At 39.7% G+C, this 25,141-nt stretch overlaps 1 protein-coding gene across 3 annotated transcripts in view; it reads right to left on the bottom strand.

Moving 5' to 3' along the window:
* The window catches only part of schip1 (schwannomin interacting protein 1), a 250,052-nt gene that overhangs the window by 26,043 nt on the left and 198,868 nt on the right, over positions 1–25,141 (bottom strand). For all 3 annotated transcript variants that reach the window (XM_088618265.1, XM_088618246.1, XM_088618256.1), the window contains one exon: positions 20,782–21,366. In XM_088618265.1, coding sequence (XP_088474391.1) covers positions 20,782–21,366 — 585 coding nt within the window. The remainder of the gene's footprint in view (positions 1–20,781; positions 21,367–25,141) is intronic.

The following is a 25,141-nucleotide window of genomic DNA, read 5'->3' as shown; positions in this document are numbered from 1 at the left end:
TCTTAAACACTAGAATCTCTTTTCTAGCCCACAGTTGTGTACACAATGAACCAGCTGTAGCCTGAAATAATGTCTCTCTGTGCCTTACAAGTCAGTAGTGTTCTCTGTTATAAAATGTTACTGGCACCCTCATACTTTCAAGGTTCCAGGTTCAGAACAGGCAATAAAAAAAGCCAGGCAGTGTATTTTATTTTGAACTCCCTATATGAGACTGAAATAAAACAAAAACCAGCCAGTATAAAAATGGACATGTCATTTCAGCTTTATTTTAGTGAAACAGCAGTCTTAGCAAAATAACGACAAAACTAAAAATACCAATTGTTGCTGACAGCCTGGATGGCAGCCAAATTACCTCAAGAACTCAAAAATGCCTGTTATTTTCGGTTGCCTGGATAAGAAACAAATGAATTACTTTTCTGTGCAACTAGGTGTGCTCTGCTGTGATAACCCCTTCTGACTCATACATTCAAACACATGAGGTCACAGCCTTGCAGCAGGACGTCTGAGGTTAAATGCGGCACAATACACTCCCAAGCCCAGCCTTCACTGTGAACAACAGACTATGATGTGAGCTGACAGCTACGGTCCACAACAGGTTGAATGTGGCTCATTGGGAAAAAAAGACACAACAATGGGATTTCAAACATCAAAGATAAAAGATCCTGCCAGAAAATCTGCTCTGGTCTTACAGAATACCATAGAAGCACTGAAGATTGATCGACATGGCTGAAGCAATTACAAATATTTCTGATTGCCGTTTACAAAGCACACAATGTTTAAACCTTCTATATAACGTCTGATAACTTGAATACTGCTGTCTTAATAGCAACTGTTATAACGCATCTTTTGACAGGTGAAGTGTTGTTTAGCCAGCAATCTGAAATCCATCTACAGTAGCTAGAAAAATGTATATTACAGCTCTAGCTAGCCCCACTGAGACAAACATTTTTTTTTCATGCCTTCTGCAGGATTATATATCCCTCCCATAAGTCATAAGGACTATTATACATATTGATCAAAGGGCTATGTCTCGAATAATCCCTCACGTGGCTTATTCTGCCCCTGCTGAACAAACCAGGGGTGTATTTAGTTACACAAAGTGGACAGGATTCTAGCTTCATGATGCTAATGGCGGGACAGGTGATAAATTTCCCATTACCCTTCCCCTCCAGCCTCATGAAATATGGCGTGTGCTCAGGCAATCCATTTTCCCAGTATCTAGAGACTTCTACTGTATTGTACATTTTCCCGTCACTGTGATCTGAGGAAGATTAGGACTGGCTTCTTTTAAATAATTAAAATCCAGAGAATTATCTGTCTTCTACTGAGACCTGTAGTGCAGCAGTAGAACTGCAATAATTTCTGCTTGGTTGGCTATAAAAGAGTCTCTTAATGGATACCTGAAGTCCATTATGTTATTACACCAGCAAAACCGCTGCATGTGAACCTTGGTGTCATAAGAGCCAATAACAGCAGATATAGAAATAACTGAGAGGTAACGTTGTCATGATGAGACTGTCTCTTCCACATGCAGCAACATCTGAAATTTAAAGACTCTAGTCTCTAGGTGTTTGTTAAAGGACCAAAAAGCAAGTCTGTCTGCAAACAACCTGACACCAACTCGGTGGATTAAAATAGTATTAAACTCAATTGCTGTTGCCTGGATACCAGCCTAATTGAAGGGGCCCTTAGAGAGTTACAGTTATCAGGCAGTGGCCTTCTTTTTCACTTGTTTCCCCCCCCCTGTCATCCCTTTCAGATGCTTTCTTTCCCAAAGTAACCTGGCAACAGCAAACATTTTGTGTTTCACCATCTCCCACAGAGAGGAAATCTACATCCAATTATGCCATTTCTTTCCTGCAAAGTTGTCACAAGGTAAGAAGAAAGACAGATGAAGAACAGGCAGAAAAAAATGATAAATCTGCATTGGAATTATCAAAATACAGTTCAAACTAGTTTTATTGTTTCCCTGCAACATTTTCAAAGTCCATTAAAAATTTAGCCAAATACCCCTGTATTATTAAAAAACTTTCAGCAGCAAAAGTGATTTATGTAATTGGAATTATTGCCAAAACTAATCCCAAAGAAAAGGTCTAATCCTTTTCTTCAGGCATAGAAGTGGCATACATAATTTAAATCTTTTATATAATTGTTTTTTTTTACATTCCCAGTCCCTGTATTATGAAATACTGTAAAATATGACCTCTGTGATGCTTTTTTAATATGGCACTGATCCTAAGTCAGACACATTAGAACACCACGGCTGTCACCTGACAGAATGCCCTTTTCATCACCAGTCCCCTTCAGTGCCACTTCTCTGTCCCATTTTTCAAGGTGTTCCAAGCGCAGACACCTGTATTGCAGCTTAATATATTCGTTTTCAACCCGGATTGTAAAGGTTTGTGGGAAACACTCAACAGTTCTTTAACTTACTGAAGCCTGACTGCGAGACAGCAGACACTTGTCAACAGTCCTGATCCTCTGTCTAGCTTACGTAAAAGACAAGACACGCACGAGAAACCAACAGGAAATGGCAACCATCAGACCCATGCAGGTCTGAGGCTGTAATAAAATAAAGCACAGACGCCTATCTTTGGAGAAAAAAGAACACAGATTAAGTTGTCTTGCAGAGATTCCTTACCTGATATGCACAGTTTTCCTGGTGTACCATCTCAGTGCATCATAGAGGGAGTAGACAGCCCTGTCTGAAATTATTAGAGACACTGCTCAATGCTGCGATTTACTGAGTCTAAAGAGAGAAGCAGTGAGAAAGACGCAGGCAGGCGGGCTGGCTGTAAGGCAAGATTCTCTGCAGATTAAAATGGATGCTGCTACTGCTGCTGCTCCTGCTTTTGCTGTTACAACCTGCGCAATGGCACTTCGTCTGCGAGGGGAGAAGCTCTAAAGCAATCCTTCTCGGGCAGCCAGCAGCAAGAGAGAGAGGGAGGGAAGGAGGGGGCGAGACAGGGAAAAAAAGAGCGAGGGAGAGATGAGAGGAGAGTGGTTCAACATCTATTTGGCCCAGTGAAGGGGGGGGGGGGAGGGGGAGACCAGCTCATCGCAAACACAATCAGCCAATTATATTATAGTCAGTGAGGGAGTGCATGGCGATCAAGTCTGAGGCGGGTGTGACCTTCTGGTGCTCAAAAGAGGCGGCCGGTAGTGGAAATATCCCACTGCAAGTGAAAGAGGGTGAGGGGGGAGGTTGGTAATGGCGCGTCAGGGGAAGAAACACCAGTCAGTTTTACACAGCCGAGGAAGTTCTGGCTTCTGACTCCCAGGAATAAAAAAACGGATTATTTACTATCTATCTGCCAAGTTTAATACACCACACCCCGCCTGCGTGACCCCAAAACCTGATGCTTAAATTGTATTTTGCCTTCAAGGCACAGAATTCCTGCAGAACAGAACTTCAATTTCATAACGGATTCCCTAGCAGTTTTGAACTAATGGGAATTGTTTTTGTGTTCAGTGTCTTGGCCTTTTATGTACCATATATTCTAATATGACATTATTATAAATTACAAAACGGGTAAGTAAAGTCAGGTCGATTCAGCAAAGACCGAGGGTCGCATATTGTACTACATGAGCCTGCCTTAATGTCCCCCTTTCTTTCAGTTTTCACCCAGAGAGTAATAATCTAACAGGTGGCATTGCACTCAGCCAGTTCTGGTCCACCCTCTTCTGGATTAATTTATTAGTCTCCCAGTTTATTTCAGCTTGCTCCACACTTCCAGACCACAATCCTGCATATGCCTCGGTTTATGGAAGGGGGCAAAGCACATTCTGGCTTGCCCAAACAATTGTTTTGCAAGGAAGAAGGAACTAAAGATCAGTCACTTCACTGTAATTATGGGAAATAACTGATTCCTTAGAGCACTGGCTGTAGATGGGCATCTCCATTGGGTATTAGGTAAGCAGAGGCCTTACAAAAGCCCCTTTTATGTGAGTGCCCCGTCCACCCACCCGTAACATTTACTCAACCTGACCGTTTCAAAAAGAGCCAACTCTTTTGTATGAATGAATATGGATGAGTATGAATATGAGAAGATTATCCAGCAGCAACTTGATAACATGTGGTTTTGTTCTGGCAAATTCCCTATCTCAAGTCTAGCAATATGGTTCCAAGAAAGGCGTTCTCCTCTGCAACCCCAGACCCCCAGGAGAGCCTGCGTGCAAGCCTGGCAGGTCAGTGTCTGCCTTTTAAGCAGCTGCAGGCCTGCTGCACAGGCCTTCACTGGGAGGTGTCTGTTCCAGGTCACAACACAGCAGAGCGGAGACCGAGGGACAGCTTCGCCCTTTGCTCACAATTCATTAAGATAATTGGAAAAGCCATCAAAAAATTCCTCTCCAGACATGCTCCCCGCTATTGCACAGTAACATCTAAGCCTTAGCCTGAGGATTAGTGCAGCATCACAAAGTGACTACTTCTATTCCAATTAATGTGTAATAGATACCTATCATAAACTACGTACATTATTTGTGTTATGCGCAGTATTAATGCAATGGCTACTATATAATTGCTGATTTTAAGGATCAAAAAGATCTGATGCATCTTTGCTGGGTGCCATTGACCAAAAATAGAATATCAATCAATCAAAAGTACCAGCAGATAGTGCTCAGACACACATTGATTTCAGTTACATAATTTTGTCTTTCCGATAATTTGCAGTACAGAGTTTAATGAACTAGAAACTGATCAATGCTTTCCCAGAAGAATCTTTCAATTTAATACAGATATAATGGTCTGTGGAGTAGTAGCGTTCAGTATATTTCAACATATGTGTTGCATAACTTAAAGTGAACTGCTGCTCTTTGTGTAGATTTCATTGCACTCTTCAATTTTCCTCACACTCAGAGGAAGGTGAAGACTTTTTTTCTAGACTTGTTTTCTTGGTGGTTGTTTCACTGACGGAACGTGAAGACTAAATGTCTGGCTGCAGACATAAATACTGACACCCTTTTTCATAAACAAGGTCAACGGAGCATTTGAGCTAGGATGACTGAGTGCCTAATAAGCCCAGAAGAGGTATCATTAAAAAGCTTGACAATATATATTACTGTATATTTAATACAAGAGTGAATCACCTCATTTCATACACAGTGTTCCAGAATTTATGTGTGCAACACCTTTGAAGATGTACTGTACATATCAGGAAATGCAGAAATGAGGTTTCATACCCCACAGCACATTGTGGCAAAATAAACTGATGCATAACAGTGGTATTCCCCCTGAAAAAGTTCTGATTTTGTGATACAAATCAGGCAACATACTAAGAGACTGATCAGAATGAGAGTGGAAGGATTTATTATACCTATTTTTCCAGTGCAAAACTGACTCTATAACTTATATATAGTATGAAATCAACAACAATGTTTAGTATAATTTGCCTGGGGCTCTATATAGCAGTTTGGAGAATGAAAACTATATTCTCTAATATCTCTCTTTATTATGAATACTCTCTTATTAATAATAAATAGAGAACGACGACAGTTCTGACTTCATCTCCTTGTGTTTAGAAAATTGAATAAACATATGGGCATAAACTGTCATCATTTTGTAACTGCAGGAAATCAGAATAGGCACCTATCAGGCCCATGTACACTACAGAATGCCCTGAGGTTTACTACAGCAGGTTACTAAGACATCCAAAGCATTCAAGGACCAGGGCGTATGTTGAGTGGGGTTTAAATGTTTAAATTTTGCATTCTGTCTGAAAGACTGTTCTCATCCCAATCCCATGGGGGAGAAATGCAAATGATGATGCCTGGAAAGCAAATCTGAAATGACTATCAGAGAATAGTGAAATAGGCAGGGGGATAAACTTCATAATCAAGGTATTCTGCTTCAGTGCTCAGGATCACACCAAGCCAGTATGCAAACTGCACCCCCTGCGAAGGACAGAACCATACCATGTACTGTAGCACAAAAACGAAATGGTTTTACAAATGGTGGCTTGGTAAAGGTCAAACATCACGTGAAAAATCCAGTTATACAGGATGATTCAAGCACATTAGAACCTCTAACTAAAAAAAAACACAAATTGCATACATTTTAAAAAACCTTAAACTATGAATCCCCAAACAGCTTAGTATTTGACTGAGTGTAAGATCTTTTTTGTAGAACTGTAGGCTCAGTATCTTCAGGTCCAGATGCCTAAATTCAAATTGATTTATAGGAAAAACGTTATTATGTTTTCCTATAAATGACTTTACATTTAGCGTTGTTTAAAGGATCTTACCATAATGATCATGATCCACACTTGCTCTGGACTTAATGTACAGGGTAATCTGAAAGGGTAAACTTCAGATTTGAATAAGGCAGCTTAGCTGAGATGATTTAAACTCTAGGTTAAACTTCTTGTAGAAGGGCATGCCCCAGAAAATGAACCTTAGGTGTAATTCAGTAGCACTGCGCAGCAGAAGGAAAATAAGGAAGAGCACGTGCCATGAATTTATGCTTCCTATAATGTAAATTGATCACATTCTTCAAAATGCAGCAATCCATTATTCCTGGCAAGGGTCGCTGTAACCTGGAGCCAACCCCAGAAGTACAGGGAGAAGGTGGGAATAGATCCAGGATGTGAAGCCAGTCCATCGCAGGGAACGGAAACACACACACAACTACGTGCACAAACACATTCACGCCGTTAAAAAAGGGACCAGTTAATCTACCCAGCACATCTCTGTAAGGTGTGCGGAAACTGGAGCACCCAGCAAAAACACACAGAAACCTTGGGAGAGCAAGGCAACTCTACATAGAGGACACCGCATTCTGGAACTGAACGCAGAATCTGAGAGCTGTGAGGCACCAGTGGTAACTTCAACAGCAGTGTGCCATCCAAATGCAGGGAGATATACAGTATGAAAATAAACCCAATGGATACAATTTATTTTAGATGCATTGTTAAAAGGTTCTTTTCTATTAGCACAAGTGCAAATGTAGTCTTGGAACAGCATTCAACAAAAAGTATAATAAGCCTACATCTTGATCTAATAAACTCATTTACAAGAATGTTCACCCTGGTATTACAGATTCTATTTAAATATACAGAGCATACGCAGGCTGTAAATCTCCAATGACCAAACTAACTAATAGGTCGACACAATGAAAGCAACTATTACAATAAAAGAAAAATAAATAAAAATGTCATACACAGGTGTTTTTCAGGGTATCCTTCAGATATGGTTCCATTAACTTAATTATAAAACACGTTAATGTCTACATGTTATTGTCTACATAGTCACTGTTGGATATATAGTACATACAAAACTAGAAGAAATTAACTCTAAAAAAAGGGAACTAAAAATCTACTCAGGAAAAAAATACCAACAGAAGTAAATTATTTTTATAGTGTATTCAAGTCTTCTCTTGAAGTTTTACCACAGATATATCCCTAAATTTGGGGTATGAAGATCCAGTCACCTACAGCATAGAATACAGAAAAGTCTAATCGCTCATCTACATGCGTGTTTCTTCTTGGATGCTGTAAAATTAGAAATGAACACCAACTGTTAATCCTTGAGTGGGTGTAGTACAGGGTATGAGAAACTAGTTCTGGAGGCTCTCCAGGGATATACGCTTGAATAAAAATGGGCACTGCTTGTTCTGTTTCAGCTAAACAAAAACAGCATCTTGATGTCAATACAAACCTACTAAATATAGACCCTGTACGTCAAACATTGTGCTGTCTTGATGTTTTTGGGGAGAGATACAGTACAAACAGTTGTAAAATACCAAATATGGGCATGGAGTATGTGAACCAACCGTGTATTTAAACAAAACTAAACTGAAAAAATATGGTTTTCTCAGTTAAGGGACACTGACTATATCTCGGCTTGTATTACTACTGAAATAACCAGTCCATGAAAACTAGAAGATTAATACCTCGTCTTGTCAAAATCTAAAGGGAACATAGAAGTGAGAATGGTAGAAGAGACGGTATTCTTAAATTTCCCAATCAAACTGCAATAAGAAACTTAAACGTCCCGTTTTAAGTGCTGCCAAACTTAATAAGCCTCAATGGTTCTTTTATTTGAATAATTTGTGTCTTCTTAAATATGAATCTTTACTTTCACAAGTCAGTAACGGCACTCTTAATGGACCTTTATTAATCTTGTTTTATAAAAGCACCCATTTAAATGGCTCCATTAAAAATGCATCCCATAACTTTTTAGAGGTTATGTACTACTTTAAAGACAAGGTCAACCAACTTGAAAAGAATACCCAGGGCAGGAGAGAAATGCCCTGATATTGTTATTAGATAAATTTTCTTTTAGTATTCTGCAAGGCGGGCTGCCACAGACTTCAGTCATGCAATCTGAGGGAGTATTAGATGAAACTTGAAGATAGTGCTAAACCTTTTTTAACCACATCCTTTAAAGAAATGATTATGTGCTAGTTTGTTTGAACCACTGTACCACATAATAATCACATCCTGATATGATCTATGTACAAATGAGCTATGCATCTTGCTAAACGTTTATTACAGGGCCATCCAACCACTGAAAAGTCAATTTCCATTCAAAGCTGGTTTATTACATTAATTCTACAGTCCTGGTTCAGTGTTCACAGTTAAATTCACAAGCTTTATCAGCACCTAAAATGGTATTTTCCTCCCTGACAATGATAAGTCCTTAAATCTTCCACACCTGTACTCTTATATTTCCCATAATCAGGTACTAAAGAGAAGCAGATCTAAGAAATACATAAATGTCAGACATATACCACTATACCCAAACCGTGCTGTCTTATTTGATCTTTTAAAACTTGTTCACTGCCTAAGAATTCAGCACAGCCTATATAAAAGCAGGACACATTCTCAGAAGGGCTGCTATGCAAACATCCATTTCCCTAACCCAATGGTTTTTTTCATGGGTTGGTGCAATAGATAAAACATCAGATTCCTGGCTGAATTCCTAACTGCACTAGACTCAATCATTTAGAAGCATCCGTTGAAAACAAACATGGCTTATAAACAAGGAACAGCAATAGGAGAAGTTATAAAAAAACAGGTTATTAGAGGACACATACGCAGCACTGCTTTTCATAACTGTGACATTAATGAACACCTAACCTGTGTTTTTTTATGGACGGATTCAGCAAATGTACAATTAAGGTGAAAGAAACAGTCTCTTTAAATCTGGAGCACTGCGGTGATGTGGCAATGACAGAAATGAAAAGGCATATTTTTAGAATCATGCTGTAAACAGGCATTAAGAGACCCGCCCAGTAATGCAGGGTTCTAGAAATAGGTACCTACTGTATAATTCAACATTTACAAACCAACAATTAATTTGCACTGCGGGTATAACCAATAGTTTAAGTTACAACTGGCTATGATAACAAACATGGCTAACAGTGGGAAGAATAAAAGGCGGACTTATGTGCCACTCTTGTCTCAAACTGAGAAAGGACATAAAGAAATCATATAGGAATAACGGAGCCTACAACTATACAAGCCTTCCTTTCCTCACTGATGTTCTACCTGTTTTTCGAATTATGTCTTGACTGCAATGGGAGAATATACCCACAGCCCTTTTTGACATCTGTGGGAAGCTGTCTGGCAGCAAGAAACAGTGCAGGAGTCTTTAAGTGTAGCTTCAGGGTGATATCAGGCTATTTCACTCACATTCTCAGCCTAAGCTGTTGACACAATTAAAGTTAGCTCTGTAGAGGAGCAGAATATGGGCTTGCTTTAAGCACACCTACATACAGCTTTAAGGATTTCAGTGGTACTTTTTAATCCCAAATTTGCTTGGGACTCATTTCAACAATAATGTTGCTTTCAACAACATTCTATCTCTTGAAATCTTTAGAATACCTAGAGCCTTTTTATCACATTTACAATCCCTAGAAAAGTCCACATTTTCTTTGGATGCCGAAATAAAAGCTGTGACGTACACTAGATAAAGTGAGAGGACTTGATACCAACTCAGAAAGACAGCTGTGTCTGAGAGATGGGAGAGGCACCAAACCTTGAAGAACTTGCAGAATTGTTACGACAGACTTTTTGAGGCTCTAAATGATGACTGGCTGGCAGACACCGCGTTGCAGGAGGCTTGAGTGGGTAGCTGAATGTTAGGTCACCGTGACTCATGTGTTGCTCGGAGTTTGTATGAATAGACCCAGCTAACATGACACATAATGGGGAGAGATGCAAAGCAGACAGTGATGGAATTCTTAGCTGCAGGCTATCTTTCTACCAGCACAAACAATGTTGTCTAGATCGGCCTTTTCATGAACTACAGCTCAATGGTAGAAAAGCAATTGTTTTGAGCCATTCTTAGAAAAGTTTTCTGCCTAGTCCGAATCATTTATTTGTCTAAGCCCAGGCGTACAGAGAAAAGGGTTTCAAAAAACCTCAAACACAGTTTAAACACCTCGCTCACTGATTTACATTTCCTGTTCTCTAAAGTAAATTAAAGCAAGCAGTAACTTGTATACTAGAAGATCTTTTTACACACCACTCCGTAAGTAGGACCCTAGTAAAGTACAGTCTTCTAACATCTTCTCTGCACAAATGTAGTTTTTGTCAGGTTAAATAATTAATTCACGAGAATTTTAGAATTGGCAGAATACAATTAAAATCAATATTGTTAGAGAATGAGCTGAGCAGCAGTCTTAAGCCTGAACATTTGTTTTCCTTTCAAAACGTATACATCCCCACACATAGACAGACATTTCTAAACCTTTAGTTAATATCTTTGCATCATTTTCTTATTCACTCAAGGTATAAGCAAACAGCTCAGCTCTTCTTGTGACAAGCATTTAATTTATAACCCAGGTTGTTGCCCAGTTTAAGTGAGGGTTATCTTAAATATATAAGACCATGACTAAAAAAGGCTTCGACGTCAAATTGAAATGTTTAAATCAGCTATGCCAGATGATAAGTTTTTGATTTTGCTAACCACGTATAAACCTGTCAGCCCAAATCCCCCTAATAACACACTCTAGTCTAAATTTAGGAAGGCAGCCAACACTTAGGAGAGTCGAGCACAAAAACTGTTTCAGATTAACCACAAGATGTGAGCAGGTCATCTACTGTTCCCCTCCAGCAAACAGTAGTACAGCTGTACAACAGCGCACTGTCCACAGCAATCACAACTAGAGGTCTGTGCCACTTGGAATAAAAAAGTTTCATTTTCAGACTTTCTTCCCCTCAGAAGCCCACAGTGCAGATTATAAATGGAACAGATGAACAAAAAAAAAACCTTTGAGCAAAACTTCTTTTACATTAATCAAACATGTGAGGCAAAAAAAACGATTGTGTTTTAGAATAAAGTTTTGTCTAACAAAAAAACCCCACCAGAACCAATTTTTGAACTATTCTAATCTGATATATAAATCCCGATTTTTACCTGTGTTATTTTCCCAAGTTGGAGTAAAGAATCCAAGGTTGGTCACAAAGACACACAAACAAACACAGTAAAATCAAAGGCAACCAGAATCAAAGCTCAGAGAGCTGAGTGATGAGGAAACAGGAAATTCCACAGAGAGGCAGGTCTGTGCCGGGCTCAGTGGTCAGCACTGGAGTGTGAGCACCACACAGCAGCACACGGTCTGTATCCGAGGGAACAAACAGTCTGCCGCAGCTAGGAACTGGAGGCTCGTCCTACTACAGAACTCTGGGAGACATAACACAGACTCCACACCTGGAAAGCCCTGCCTTCCCTGCTTTGGCCTCCACACAGAATACCTCTCTCTCTTCTGACTGACGTGGCACAGACCAGATTGGAAGTTTTAAGGGATAACTACTATAAGGAATGTTCTGCCCTGAAATCTACTTAAATTAAACATTATAAACAGCAGTGTGCTGTTTGTACCATTTCAGACTCTTTCCTGAAAGCCTTCCAAACATTTCCCCAGCCTTCTTTCTTTCTCCAGTTATTATATTAAAAAATCTCAATTTAGCTGAAGCTTTTTAGCTTTAATTTTGATTAGCAGTTTACCTATTATTTTATACTACATATCTATAATACCATTATTCTAACTTCACCACACTTTGCCCTTTTATTTTAAAATTACGCTTTTATTCATTTCTTACACATGCTTCCATTGAACACAATGGGGTAGGTACTGTAGCTGGGAAATCTGCATACTGTCTGTCATGGGATAAACTACTGTACATTTTCAATCTACTCAAGTTTGCTGAAAAGTCAAAATAAATAAATAAACAAAACACTGCAAAAATATAATCAATGGAAAATGCACACACACCAGTTTAAAACTCTATTTAAATTCCAGGTTGATGAACAGGCTTGCTACAGTGAAGAAGAAAGGGTGCCATTGCACAGGTTACAACACATCTTAATTGCTGTAATCTGAGTCTATCTCCAGGGCACAGAGAGTGTGTGTCAGTGGTTTTTCAAGTGAGCACCGCCCCATTGAAACTGCACACCCTGCAGGATCATATTCTGCTTGAGTGAAACTAGTCATGTATGCAAACTGCACGGAAATTGCTGAAAGCCAGCCATAGCACAGCACAGGCGAAGTATGAGGTTTTCCAAAATCCAAAATTGAGAGTCAGACAAGAGCCAATAGGCTCCTTGCCCATTTTTCAGTGCCTGCTTATTTTTTATAATTATTATTATCAGCAGGATCACTGAAGGGGCCCTTGACTTATTTCTGAAGCATCTACTTTAAAACTTCCAGTAGAGCTGTACGCACTTAGAATTGAATTAGAAGTCAAACTCAGTAAGAATGACAGCAGCCATATGAATGAAAGGAGTAAAAATTAATAAAAATGAATATATTGCTACTACATTCTAAATGACATTTAGAAATTATTCTAGAAACCACATAACCTGTGTTGCAGGTATTATTAATAATATAACTACAGGAATTCATAAATAGATTATATCAGTTAAATATAATATAACCTATATATGTTTTAGAATATAACTTATAAATATAATATAATAATTAAAGACCTGATGTCTAAATATTGGGAGCTCTAATATATTTCTTGTGTTACAGCCTCAGGTCATATGAGTCGATGTAAAACCCTCAAATAAGCCTGTGAATGAGGTGTCTATATCTGTGAAATGTGCGCTGGGTTTAAATTATTTTACAGAAGTAGGAAGCCTAATCTATATCACAAAAACCCCCACACAACCCAAGGCCAATTTAAACATAATTTTCAACAACAAAACTCTGAAGAGGCTATCATTTTCTCTTGCGTCGAGTCTTTCAGAAACCACACCATTGAAGAGCAAGCAAGTTTGTGTTTGAAATAGTGAAGAGGGGATCAGACGGTTATCGAGCAAAGGACACAAAAGCTCAGAAGCATATGCAGTGTCATCCACTAAAATGAACACACCCCAGAATCACAGGACTATCTTTCTGCACGTCCATCTCCCCCATGTGCTTAAGATGGAAAAAGGCCAAACTACCAGACTCAGCTGTGTTTACGCCTGGTCCATTTTGTGACTAAATGTTATTCATCATTCAATTTGTTCCATTTCAGAGGATGCACAGTTTTGAAATCTGCCTCTTTTACTACAGACCTCCAAAGAGGGTGCTACTACTCATTGCAGAGATGTTCAAAGAGCAAAAACAACAAAATGTAATGTTAAATGCTGCCTAAGGCAGAGGGAACAGATGCAGTGTGATGTCTCCAGGCTCCCTGGTGTCAGCAAGGTCAGTCTCCCAGGTAACTACTCCCATGCCTCATCACGAGGCTGAGCCAATTACTGTAGGAGTCTCTGATGAAAAAAGAAACACAAAGACAGGCCCAGCCCAGCAGAGCAGAGCGCAGCAAGCACAGGCTGGGGCGAGCAGAGATGGCTCTTTCAAGGTGGCTCGTAATCCCATTACACGCATGAGCAAGCGCCTGGACGGTTCTCGCTTTTGGCTGAATTTTAGAACAGGAACTTAAAACAGAGCATCGAGGAGAAAGCTAAGATCACAGCATTTCAACTGATTGGCAGCAACAGGCTTGCTTTCAGCTGCATCCATTTTAAAAAAGGTGAAGCAAAATAATAGGTACCTTTTTATCCATAGGCTTCTGAGCTAAATAATTAGGATGCCACATTGGGTTACTCTATAAAGTCACCATCCCACACTTCACACAAGATAATCGTGTAAATAAACTGTAGTGTCATTATCAGTCCATTCACCTATTATTAGAAGGCTGTTCATTCCTGGTAAAGGTTGTGGCAATCCTGAGTCTATTCCAGAAGTACTGTATGGTGCACAAGGCAGGGCTACATCCTAGACAGAACACTTGTCATGCCATAGTCTAACTCGGTGAATATAAAATAAAATTTATATACAGCACTTACATTAATTGCACCCGTTTACCAAGGTGTCTCCCCACATCATTCCAGCAAAAGAAGCTTTTTGTGATGCATGGAGCATGGCCATTTCATGACTTTAGTGAAATGTAAAGCTTACAATAAGCAATCTCACTTATTCCACTGGTCCTTTAATGGAGGAAATGAGTTTAATTCAGGAATATTCTGACAATCATTTGACAACCAAAAATAATTTGCATACATCTTGCCGTATTATACAAAAAGCTGAACAAACCATCAAGCTAGCTGTGGACAATTCTATGATCTGTCAAGATTACTAAGCTGATGTGAACCAGACAGGCCTAATTGGGCAAACAGATTCCTCTCATTTGCATTGTCACTGACATTTGAATTTAATGTATGAAGGTGAAAGTGTACTATGATGAACTGGAGTCCCGTCCAGCGTGTATCCTGACTCGTGCCTATTGCTTGCTGGGATATGTTCAGGCTCCTCTGAGACCCCCAACAGAATAAAGTGGTTAGAAAATGGATGGGTGGATAATGCTTGCAGTGCTACATACAGATGTATAAGACAAATTAGACTGCAACCATCTACAGAATTGCAATGCATGCCCACCCCTTTTCAAAAGAAATCAGGGTGTACATAACATCAGATGATAAAGATTCTATACCTCAGACTTCTGACACAGAGATCTGCTTCTGTCTGGAGGACCTGTTCTTCTTGATGATGGAAAAGAATGCAAAGCCTAGTTCTGCTTTGGAATACTTAAGAATCATCACTGATGAGGGAAACCATTATATGTTCATGAATCAGTTAATATCTCACAGTGATTCAGGCTTATCCTAACCTTCATGACCACCGTTCCTTACTTGTGATCTTACTTGTGAGGTCTCACACCTGAAGAAGGTTCCACGGCCGAAACGTTGTGTTTTCTTTATTCTCTTTTCAGCATGGAATAAACCTATTACTTGTTCTTCAGTACTCTATAGTCAGTATGCTTCAGTAAGTAATAGGCACAGAGTCCAAGAAAAGATTATGTTGATCAAGAGATTTTCATAACATTCTTATGTTCCCTAAAGGAAAGGAAGCGATTTTCCTTCTTACAGATAGTATTATTTTGCCTCAATGTGAGACCATTCATTTCCAAAATAGTCAGTGAGAGAGTCTCATTCAGAATGAGGTCACTGAGGTATGATTTAGATGGATGTTAAGCATGTGTTTCAATTCGTACAACTGAAGCAGACTCAACAGTCAAATATAGAATAATCTGTTCAATTTGTCAGCTTGTTTCTTTCAAGAAACATCTGGATAAGATCCTGAATCCATTAGTTCCTGGCAAACGGACTAAATTTGTTGAATGGTCAACTCTCATTTGTATGCTGTTTTACATTTTTCTTCCTTTCACCTGAACAATTCAGCAGGACAAGCTTTCTAGTAGTCTGAAAACATCTACTTCCATACCACACACAATTTCAGCCCACACTGGAGAGAAATGTCAAGATTCCACTGCTGTCAATCTTGCGCCTGAAGAAAGATATGATTAATCACCAAGCTAATTAAATTTGACTCATTTACAATTTTAAATCATTAATCACAGTTTCGCGTTGGAATACTTTTTCAGTGGTTGTCATGGAGGTTTAGAATACTGTAGCAGCATAATGTAAAAGCCTTCGTAAACTCTTGCAGTCTTCCGTAGGTGTTTGGAAGGCAGTTCTAATTATCCAAGCACAGAATCTGAAAAAGATGTTGCATAGCTTCTGGGATCAACTTATTTTTTTCATCCAGAAGGGAACATGGGAGAAGACCTGTGCAGTTTTTTATGCTAACAATTTTCAGGCAGCGGGCTACGCTGTCTAAGCATTTTTAACTGTCTTGTTATGACAACATGAAAAAATCCAGGAGCACAATTCTGATAAATACCAGAGATTTGGGACCACTTACTGTACATACCTGTTTACTTCCATGACAGGACTGATTTCAGCAAGCTGGCTAAGTAGCCTCTCAAAATCAAATTAGAAAAACCCAGTTTTGTTGACCAATCCCATGTCTTACGTTTCTAAAGAGCACATCTTGTAACAGATTTTTTACCAGAGTGCAGCAGGAAGAATGCAGCTTGGCGAAAAATCTGAAAAGTATTTTTTCTCAGTATCCTGATGCAACTTCAGCACAAGCCCTGATGCTACTATCAGTGTTAAATTTAAATATTTAAACCCACTTTAAAAGCTTTTCTCTCCCAGAGGACTAGCACAACATAAAAAAATGTGATGTGGGAATGAAAATCCTTTCTGAGTTATATAATGGTGTACCCATTCTTTCAATTAAAAAATACAAAACCCAGAGTCTCACATACTGTAATGCAATTCATTTTAAACACTTTTAAGCTACAATAAATCTTGTGGATCCCTTTTTTCATTTTAAATGCAGACATTCATAAAGAGCTTTAGCCAATCCCCCGTTTGAAGAATTAGCCTTTCTTTAAAAACTGACATTACATGGCTATGCGTTTACTGTACTGATCTAGGATTAAATTAAAAGTACAAATTGTGATGATAAAGATGCTCTTGTTAATTTTAGAGTGCTCACTAGGGGCACTCTAAACAAGCAAACACCAACTTTAACCGTGGATTAGACAGCTCTTCACTTAATGATCAATAGTTAACCTTATTATTTCAGATATTTTACCATGAACGACTAAGCATTCCAATACAAAGGTTGTATACGGCAAATAAAAAATCATAAATCTTGAAGAAGGTGACAGTGTTAACCCAATACGTATGGATATAAACATAAAAATATATTTTTGCTTATTCAATATGGCTTCATGAGGGGGATTTAGAGTATTTTAATTTTATTGACTATTTTGGACTAAATTGAATGGTAAAATTAATATTAATGGTAAATACAGGTAAACTATGAAGGTGTACATTACCTAACAATTGTCCTGTTATGCCACACAGTGTTAGTGCACAATTCACAATGCCAGTTGACAGAGAATGAAGGAACGCCAAATTTGTGCATTACAATTTATGGACTACCCTCCACTGCTGCACCAATATTTGCACTAAGAAATATTTCAGTACAGAAAATCCAATCCAGTTCCAAACCCCCACTGCCTCCAGTTCCATTACATACGGAGCCTGTCGTGTCTTCATCTTTCTGCAGCTTCCCAAGCAAAAGTAAACAGCCTGCACACTTAAAACACCTCCTGCAGCAAGCAAGCCCATCTAGCTCATCTCCATATAAAAACATGAAATGACAAGGAAAGATCACAGCTGTGTTCAATGTGTTGGTGTGAACTGAACGAAGCTGGGAATAAAACGATTTACGTGGGTTTTTTTCACTGACTGCAGAGAAGATTTCACTTAGCGTGAAAAACCAAGAGGGAAAATCCGATATGCAAATGCAGGCATTTTTTCCAAGCAACTTGCACAATTACAAAAGCATTTATGTGGCAGATGGATGCTAATTGATTAGTGGTACATATATTCCTGTGTATATGCACAAAACCCGGCTTTGTAAATGACCTTTTTACATGGAATAAATGTCCTGACACGTAGCAGCTCTAACTGTGCAGTGCCACTGGGCGGTGCACATTGCTTACAAAGAACATTAAACTGCGGCTTCAGCTATCAGCCGAAGAATTCCCTGTTGTGTGGGAAGGAACAAGAAATACTTTTAAATTCCTGAAATACTAGTGCTGTCTCTCCTGGTTTATTCCTGGGATGAAAGAATTGTTACATAAGCATTGTTTCACAGTTGTATGGAGACACTGTATGATGAAACAAACTCTCAGGAACACAAATGAAAAGTAAGAGGTGGCACTTTAAGAGCACAAAACCCTTTTGTTTTTTTGCAGAGGGTGTGAGGTGTCTGGAAAAAACCTGCCAAGACATGATGTGGAAGTTGATTTTATTGGCTTCTTCAAGAAATGGATGGGTAAGATCCTAAAATCAATTAGCTTCTTGGAACCGGACAAACAAGATAGGCTGAACAGACTCTCGCTACCAAAATCCATGTGTAGAGACTACAGAATTATCTTTCCCAAGGCAAAATACTGTTCTACTGGAATAACTGAGAATTTCGTAAGAGACGTCTTTGGTAAGACAATTGAAAAATTGTCAACAAAATGAACTGGATTTGAATTATTTTACTGATGAGAATTTTTGCAACTTGCACATGGATCCTCAAATTTGAGAAAAGGCTTCATTTACAGACAAATCTATTCAGAACACACTGACTATTGTTCGTTTTTCAGTTCTACAAAGGATTTAACGTTATTTCCAGCAAATGAACTTTCCTACACTCATCTCTGCTTATCATAATTTATCTTACATTTCCTGAAGTTGAGCTGTTTTGAGTGTTTAGTCAAAAACAGTGAAAAAGAAACAACATGCTGTTGACAGACATGAATATACAAAGGAAATAAGAACATTGTATTTGTAATAATAAGATCTGTCCTCGATATTTATGAGGCCCTGAAACAACTTTGTAGGGATAGGCAATAACGCAGCTCTCATAAATGAGAGTTAATGATAATCTTTGTACTTTGTGGCTATCCAAGAGTGAAAGAATCGTCATTTTGCTCATACTGCATTCAAATTCAGTGGAAAGATCAGGGATGGGAGTCTGGAATAACAAAAAGCTTTACATTCCAAGCATACCGTGTCAGATTTTACAGCTGTTAAAATCAAGTTCCTGAGCTCTGTGGAACATCAGGCAGTGCCCGACTCACTCATAGACAAGGCAAGTGTTCTTATCTCTTTTCCCCACAATAAAGAAACCAACGACTAGAGAAACAATTCACTCAAGAGCAAAAAAAAACACGTTTTCACGATTTCAATAATTAACGGTCAAAATTACGTCTTTGTATTTAATTTACGTCACAATATCTCCCTTAGCAGATAAATGCGTTTTTAAATGGAATCACTTTTCCATAATTGCTAAGATAATGGACTTTAACCTAAAAAGTCTCGTACTGACATGATATAAAGCAGCTTCCGCCAATAAGTCTACAAATGACGCAAAAGGCAATCACCAATGCAGGCCTGATAACGGGACTTATCAATACTAGGACTGTGTTATCTGCGTTTTGAACCAAGAACCTATTCCCTAAACAAACTGCTATCTATAGAGTACAAGGTGGATCAGCATTTGTGAGGACAATGTTTATTAGTCAATGTCGCCTGTGAAACAAACACAGGACAGTGTGACACTTGTAGGCATCAAAAAACAAAGTCTACCGTGGCTCTTGGGCTGAAATGTAGAAAACGTGCCTATAAATCCAGATCCCTGGGTAGGGAAAAAAAAGGGGAAAAAAAAACAACAAAATTGTAGAAAACCGTACAATATTTTATGCATTCACATTTTTTACTGATGAACGCTCACAAACATAAAGACGACTGTGGCCCTCTATAAACATGTGACGCAATCATAGTGACACCGAGATGAATTTTGAAGGGATGCTTTACCTTGGCCCAGACGGAAAAAGCCACAACCTGCAAGTCAGCGCCGTTAGCTGCATCCTGCATTGCACTAGCGCCCTCTAGTGCGCTCCGTTTTTAATACAAATAGTTCCAGATCATCATTTTTCACCTTTAGCTGCCCAAGAGGGGTCAATACGTTTACATTCACATTTACCCATGCGGAGGCGTTTATACAAGGCGACTTAGACTCGCAGTCAAGATACAAAGGGTACCTGTTGAGCAGATTAAATACGTTCCACGTTATTGTGTCGAAAAAAGTAGAATAAAATCAACGTGAATTATGCTTAGTTACTTGCAACTCGGTTTCTATGCATTAGAATCTGTATAATAATTATTATACAGTGTACTGTATAATAACACTGAAAGCTCAGCATCTTTAGAGGTTCCACAAAAGCAACACATGACATTAAAATGTGTTTATATACTGTATATATATTTATAGATTTTTAGCAATAGGACTAATAAGATAAACAATTCGCTTGATTGCAGATAAGGAGATATGGTTTATTTACCTGTAACCATAATGACCAATCAGACACTACTATTACTGGCCCTGTATGTTAACTCTGCAAATAGGAAATTAGGATAAGGAAAATACTTGTCCACTGGCATGAACAGAACACCTGTGCCAATAACAGCTTTGAACCTCATTAAAAGAACTACTGGTAGCAGCTGAGTGTTCAAAAACGCCATTTCTGCTGCTTACTTGCAAAACTAACTATCCACAGCACAGACCACAAAGCTAGAGCTGATCTCCACAGCAAATTGCAACTGCAAACAGAAATAAAATCAACGGATCAAACAAGTGTTCTTCCGAGAAGCAGTAGGCTACAGAGAGCTTAACACCGCACCTGAATCCACATTTCCACTGGCCTAACATTTTGGCTCTCTGAAACAGATAACAGATGGACTAAAACGCGATGGACTCTTACACAAATACAAATGGGCAACACTGGAATGGCACTGCACAGAACACAAGTCAGCTCTGTTTACACATGCCGGACAGGAGCTCGAAGACAGCAGGAGGCAAGGACTCACTGAGGTGTAATTGGTTTTTCCCTGGCTCTGGTTTTGGTTACGCATCTCCTGTTCCCGGAACTGCAGGCCAGCCAGATGCTTCTCTAGTGCTTCCCAGTCCATGGTGGGAAGCTGAGGTTCCTCTGCGGTGTTAGTTCCCGAGCTCTCCTGCCTTGGGGAGTCCACACCCCCTCCTGTTATCCTCAGGGGCTGGCTGGGCTGCTGAAGTGGTTCGTTTGCTTTAGCTCCCAAGTGACTTGGAACAATATTGCCATTCTGCTTCAGTTCCTCAGGAGCAGGGTCAAGGGGAGGAGGAGGGGTGGGGCTTTTAACATCTTGGAACTCCTCGGCTAAACTCCTGCTGTTCACCGTTTTTCTGTAGCCCTCGTTGTCTGCGTAATCCCCATACTCGCTTTCCCACTCCTCGATCACCTTCTTCTTGTACTCCTGATAGTCCTCATCTTCTTCGTAGTCTTCTAAGGTGGCCAGGTCCAGGCTGGGAGAAGACTTGTACTCCGAACAGGGCGTCACTTTGTTGGAGTTTGATTCGGAGCTGGAGCGACTGCCGGCATCACTTCCCAAGTCCATACCATCCTCCCTGTAATCCTGAAGAAGGAAACGAAAGAAGAGGGAGAGGGACGTTACCAAACGGGGTTTAACAAAACAGCGGACCCGAAACGTTTACATTTCTCACACGTCAGTGAACACCCAGCGGGCTCAAGAAAACCACGACTGGTTTGCACAGCTGGGGATAAGAAGTTCAGAACCCCTTCCAGAGCAAAATTACACGGATAGCATACAAGCTGCTTATGCTTTTCTGGTGAGCAGCTTAGTAAAAAAAATGCATTTAGTTTGCATATTAGAATGCAATATCTCAGAACAGGTCCTGCAACAGCCATTCATTCTGATGTTATTCAAGCCTACGCTGTTTCTGCTCCACTGAAGACTTGCCTCAGCTTAGATGGCAGGTCACACCTCCAGGTACAGTAGCTGCGACCAGAAGGCCATGGAGTAACAGAATGCTCAGCAGAAGCATAAACGTCCGAGTTTAAACTAGGCCTGCCCAGTACAGGACAATCTGGTCCTGTGGTTTGCTTTACACCAAAAAATATAACTGCATATTGCATCTCAGACTTAAATAATAAGAACTCACTCCATGTTATAAAAGATGTTTGGTAATTTCAGACCATTTGTACTGATTGACTAATGCCTACATCTGAGACATAATAAATAGTAAGTCTGTTACAGCAGTATCTCCAATGCAGGATGGCCGTACTGAGCCGATAGTAATTTGGTGGAAGTGAGCAGGAAATGTCCATGGCTCTGAATATTTTGATGTTAACCATTAACTGCAGTGGTTTTCCACCTCGAGTGAAGTCAAAGGACAGCCAGGCACATGTGCTCTATACATGCTCAGAGGAGGCAGAAGGGGACAGTAGATAACCAGCTGTAGTGATGGTCAAATGGAGTGCAGGTGTCCACAGGAGTCATCAGACATTTTCTCCACAGCCTGGGGAACTATGGAAGACGAACTAAATCCGAAATGTTTCTCACCCTGCTGCAGAGGTGGTTGCAGGCTACAACAGGCCATTATCTCCTGTCTGTTTTTTTTACTGCTCTAGGTTTTCACAGTTCTTTGCTAACAGTGATGTATAGGAAACCCGAGAAAGGATTTAACGGAACAGTGACCCTCAACAAAATGTGATGATCTGCCGTGGTGCACAGTGAGATCTGGGCCACTGGATGGCCACAGGTGGCGATCTGTAAAGGAACTGTGTGTTTGCTTTATCATGATTTACAAGGCAGGATGCTTGCATACAGCAGCCATTGGGTATCTATATGGCCAACTGGTGCATACGGCCATCTGTCTATGGAGGACAGCACTTTGGGGAAAATGGTATCCCCAGTACTATTTTAATATGGATAAAGGGAGAAGGCAAATTAACTTTCACAGCCTTGGCAAACAGTAGTCATGGCCCTATTGAACAAATCTGAAGTATATTCAACAAATCCTTGCAAAAGTCCCATTTCTCAGTACTTTCTAATGCTGACTCCTCACAAAGACAATGATGGGCAAAATATCTGGGATACTTTCCCATTGGTAAGAATCAATACGGTAAATGATGCAGATTTTTCAAGTTGAGATCATCTGCCAGAAAAGTGGCTGAAGACTAAGATGGTACCAAAAATAACTGAGAAAAGACAAAGTGAAGACACATTTTATCCTACGGAAATTACGCAATTAATTGGTGTTTTTCAATAGATCTTAGTATTTTTTGTAATCGTATTACTGTACAGTACTGAACTATAATAGAAAAAAATCATTGAAAACACTAAAGGACGTTTTTTTATATTGCAATGGATTAAAGACTTTGTGCTTAATTTCCTTAAACCTCGGACACCACGCTGATTATGCACCAGTATATCCTTACGCCGTCTATTTTTGTACTCTAAGCCTGAAACTAAACACGGTGGCCTGTATTTTAGGGGAATGGCATTAGTTCACGTACTTTGCATGCAATAGTTTGCAAAAAACAGGCATTAAGGGCTTGAACCGAGCCTAGAAGCATTCACAATTACAAACCTGTAATTGCCTTTCCGTGCTTAGTACAACATTTCAATTGTGTAATTTATTACGAGGGGAAAATAAAAAGAAATGATTACAATTCAGATCGCATTCTAAACAAGTTTCAAAATCCATCGTACTTAAACATAGCTACTTGTTAGAACTTTATAACACGTCTCAAGTTAATATTTGTAACCGTTAGATTCTGTTGAATTAAAAAACAAAGCCTTGAATCCAAAGGCAATGCTAGAAAGGTACAGTACAACAGAAGCAAAGCGATGTGCCAAGCACATTAAAACGCGTTACGCACAGGACGAGAAGAGGCGCGGCAACACCAAGAATAGCTCTATCTTTCATCAGATTCCATAAATCTCTCTCTCTCTCTGCAATGTTTGTTTCTAAGCAGTAGGATTACAAGGCAAGAGACAGAACCATAACAAAATCGCTGTATACTGCGTACAAAATGAAATTTTAAACATTCGACACTGTTTCTGCAAGGGACTGAGTATTCGCTGCTTACGCTACATTTCCATGACCAAATCCCCGAGTCGCCGGTTTCTAAGGAAGTGGAAATACTGTAGCGCAATCAGGTCATGATCCAGACAAAACAATCTCCACGAAGAATGGATAGACTCCGGGAAGTATATTCTCAGAAGTTTGCTTTTTTTACCCCCTCCTTATCGATCCCAACCCCCGCTCCTTGGATTAGTCACATTTCCCCGGGATATGCTGGCTACATCATAACCTCACGAAGACGAAAACTTCGCAGCGCTGCCACCCAGACAAATATTTGACTCAGCACAACCTCCCTCGCTGTCTTAGATCCCACTGTCAAAAGCCTTCTGATATTCGTAACGGAGGAAATCGAAAGCAAGTTTCAACAACAACAAAAAAAAAAGACAAACGCATCGGATGTCATCGGTGAAAAGACTTTGATCATTGCAAAAAAAAAAATCACAACACAACCTGAATTACAGTGCAGTTTTGCTACTTTCATTCACATTCTCGTCCGAAACGTGAACATGTCAGAGGGTCTTACCACAGAGCACATCGGTTTACAACGTCCCCTTCCCGAATCTGTGAATGAAGTTACTGCCTTTATGGTACAACTGCGGTGTGCCCATTGCAGTGTACCGAAGAAAGGTTCAACTCTAAACTATTAATAGGACCTTACGAATGGAATCGTGTTTTCATAGGCGACTAGCTGCCCACCAGAGCTGGAAGTTATTGAAAGGGAAAACCGTGGGAATCCTGTTTAAACCCGCACTTGCTCCCCTCTTAAAAGGGCAACGACTCCACGAAGGATTCATTTATGCCGGCGGTACACGATCTATCACAGAACGATCACGAGGTGAAATGAACACACGCTATCAATATTTAGAATCTTTTTTTTTATAGAGAGAGATAACATCAATTCAGTGTGATCCTTGCGGGATTAAGATACTGTGGACCTGCTTTAGTTTTTTTCCAAGGAATGAACTACCCCTCCCCCTATAGAAACATCTTTTGCATACAATACTGTACATGCACAATTAGCTCGAAATAATTGTTTTGACAATCGAAGGAAACGGGAGTGTAAATGTTTGGACGTTTCGAGTGGGAAAGCACCTATTGTCGCCTTCTTCTTTTTTATGTGTGACACTTTTAATGCCAAACACGAATTTTCACGGTGACCCTGCTTATTCTCAGATTTCATTCTAATGCTTTCCTTTCTGACGGTAGTAACCAGTCCCCAGTAGAACACAAAACCAGTAGAACACAAAGCCAGACCGGGTCTATCCTTTCACCCAAGGCAACTACTGATGGTGTTAACCT

The sequence above is a fragment of the Lepisosteus platostomus genome, chromosome 2, assembly GCF_059453375.1.
Source record: "Lepisosteus platostomus isolate fLepPlt1 chromosome 2, fLepPlt1.hap1, whole genome shotgun sequence".
Lineage (NCBI taxonomy): Eukaryota > Metazoa > Chordata > Actinopteri > Semionotiformes > Lepisosteidae > Lepisosteus > Lepisosteus platostomus.
Note: the sequence above shows the minus strand (reverse complement) of the source record. Positions and strands in the feature narration are given on the sequence as shown.